The 2931-nt window shown below is 37.1% G+C and overlaps 1 protein-coding gene across 1 annotated transcript; it reads left to right on the top strand.

The window, feature by feature from the left end:
* The first annotated feature begins 709 nt into the window (after positions 1 to 709).
* LOC104982190 (olfactory receptor 5M9-like) lies at positions 710 to 1637 on the top strand. Its single transcript, XM_010831527.1, is given in 2 exon segments — positions 710 to 960; positions 962 to 1637. Coding segments are annotated over 2 exon segments (927 nt in total).
* Positions 1638 to 2931: the final 1294 nt, after the last annotated feature.

The following is a 2931-nucleotide window of genomic DNA, read 5'->3' as shown; positions in this document are numbered from 1 at the left end:
GCTCACCTAGAGTCAGTGCTCCAGAACAGGAGAAGCCACTGCAGTGAGAAGCCCACACACGCCAACCAAGAGGAGCCCAAGCACAGCCAAAAATAAACAAACAAATACATTTTTAAGAAAGGATACCTTCCAAGTCATAGGGAAATGAGTAGGTTAATATTACATGTGCATTTGTATTAATATAGACAATGAGAGGCAACCATCATACACAAAAATAGTATTCAATGGCGTTTCAATGATTCACTCTTATTACTTCCTTGTTCAGCACAAAGTGGCTGTCTAACCTTATTGAATATTTACATTTATGAGTCTCAAGTCATTTCCTATAAGACAATATGTTGAAATGGATTTGGTCATTCTCTGATGACTCTCAGTCTAGCTTTACTTCTGTTAGCACTCTATGATGCTAGCATCACTGAAATAATTTAGCAAAAATAAGTGTCTAATACTAGTAGTATGTGAATGTAATTGTCTGTTTTAGAGTTAAGAAACTAATAAATATTGTAATAATTACCTATAAGGCCTATTAAAGGAAATAAATGTGATTATATACTCTTATATTAAACTTTGTGCAAAGTCTACGTTGATTTTTATATTATTTGAACTAGAATACTGATGAGCATGACTCAAAATTTTCAAGAATAAAATAGATTCATTCGTTTCTTTTAATTTGTCCATAGGCACTGCAGACTGGGTCTAAGTGAAGGCAATGCCAAATTTCACAGATGTGACAGAATTTGTTCTGGGGTTGACCAGTCATCAGGAGCTTCAAGGTCTCTTTATTGTGGTGTTTCTAGTAGTTTACATGATCAGTCTGATAGGGAACATTGGTATGATTATTTTGATCAGCATCAGCCTCCAGCTTCAGAGCTCCATGTACTTTTTCTTGAGTCCTTTGTCTTTTGTGGATGTGTGGTTCTCTTCCAATGTCACTCTGAAGATGCTGGAAAACTTACTATCAAACAAAAACCATTTCCTATGTGGGGTGTTTGGTGCAGTGTTACTTCTTCATAGCCCTTGTCCACCTGGAAGTATATATCTTGGCTGTGATGGCCTTTGATCGCTACATGGACATCTGCAGCTCTCTGCTTTATGGCAGTAAAATGTCCAGGACTGTCTGTGTTCTTCTCATCTCTGTGACATACATCTATGGGTTCTCTGTCAGCCTTATCTGCACACTGTGGACATATGGCGTGTACTTCTGTGGAAACTTTGAAATCAACCACTTCAATTGTGCTGACCCTCCTCTTATCAAGACTGCCTGTGGAGGGGTCCACGTTAAAGAATGCACCATGATTGTTATTGCTGGGATTAATTTCACATATTCCCTCTCAGTGGTTCTCGTTTCTTATACCCTCATCATAGCGGCTGTGCTGCACATGCACTCTGCTGATGGCAGGAGGAAGGCATTCTCCACGTGTGGGTCCCACCTGACAGCTGTTGCCATGTTTTATGGGGCTCTCCTCTTCATGTATCTCAGGAGGCCCACTGAAGAGTCTGTGGAGCAGGGGAAGATGGTGGCCGTGTTTTACCCCACAGTGATTCCCATGCTGAATCCCGTGATCTACAGTTTGAGGAACAAAGGTGTGAAAGAGGCGGTCAACAAAGCAATCGTCAAGGCAAACTTGAGGCAGTGAACCTGCAGCACATAATTCCGTGTATGCCACTTCCTGTTATAAGTGTCCAGGCATATAAATAACCCTGTTTAAAATAGACTGTATACCAGCAACACTTAAATATACTAAGAGGTCCAGTCTAACACAGTGATGGTTTACCCCGTGAACGGACTCTCAGGACTAAGCTTCCTTTATCTACATATGCAAACATACTAACCCTGACCTATTACTGTTAGTCACAGTGTATGTAAAATTGTGCTAAGTGTAGTCATCAGACAACTCATAAACACATTTGGATAAGCACATGTTAATTTGGAGGTATCTTTGTAAGAGTTGAATATGCTTTCTTAGGATATTTTCTATATATAATTGCTTTTCACTTGTTTTATAAGTAATATATAATTTCATGAGAAAAAATTAAGACTTCATCACTTTTCCATGAATGTAAAAGTTGGTGGATCCTCATTTACCAAAAAAGCTTTCAACAATATTCATACATGCATGGACTTTTGAAAACAAAAATGTATTCAGAATCTTCAACTAGTGTCATGAATCAATCAGAAGGTTAACTCTCAGTATGTATTGCTCTATAATTAACAGTATTTGTATTTCAAACAATCTGTTGACTCACTGTAATTCTACTCTTTGGTTTGGATTTTGGCTAGTTGTTTTTCTCTTCATTAATTTAAATAGGTGAAAAATTTATGAGTAAAGCCTATCATGTCCTTCTCATAGTTTAAAAAGATGAAGCAATATGGATTTTTGTCATTTAAAATCTGACTTTTGATCAGAAAAATGTCCTGTTAAACATTTGATTGCTATGATGAAGGTACTGTTTGATTCCAAATTCTTGTCACTAACATTACATTCTTAGGTCTGTATTTAGCTGCTTAAGTGAAGCTTTTAATAACTAGAGTGGATCAACCAGATAAGAATCTGTGTAAAGCCAAATGTCATTGCACTAGACATGTGTTAAAATGTGATCAGCACAGCTCAAACTGGTATCCATTGGGATCTGAGTACACGTTTACAATTCAATTTATGTTGATTGGTGTCCACTTAATCTACCTTCATTCTTAATATAAGTGGAATACATTTTTTGTCCTTGTTTACTCTTGCTAATAATACCAGCATAAAGGCAAATCAGAAGCAGAAGTAATTTCTCATGAATGAGTTTATTCTTGTTTAAGGGCTAATCCAATTAAAAGGGGTGCACAACTGAACATGTGTAGAAAGACTCTGAGAGGTAACATTTACTTGTGGTAGTATCACTGGAAAGATGGATTCATTTAAGCACAGAAAGTATTGTTACTCA

Source organism: Bison bison, unplaced genomic scaffold (genome assembly GCF_000754665.1).
Source record: "Bison bison bison isolate TAMUID 2011002044 unplaced genomic scaffold, Bison_UMD1.0 scf7180017864527, whole genome shotgun sequence".
NCBI lineage: Eukaryota > Metazoa > Chordata > Mammalia > Artiodactyla > Bovidae > Bison > Bison bison.
Note: the sequence above shows the minus strand (reverse complement) of the source record. Positions and strands in the feature narration are given on the sequence as shown.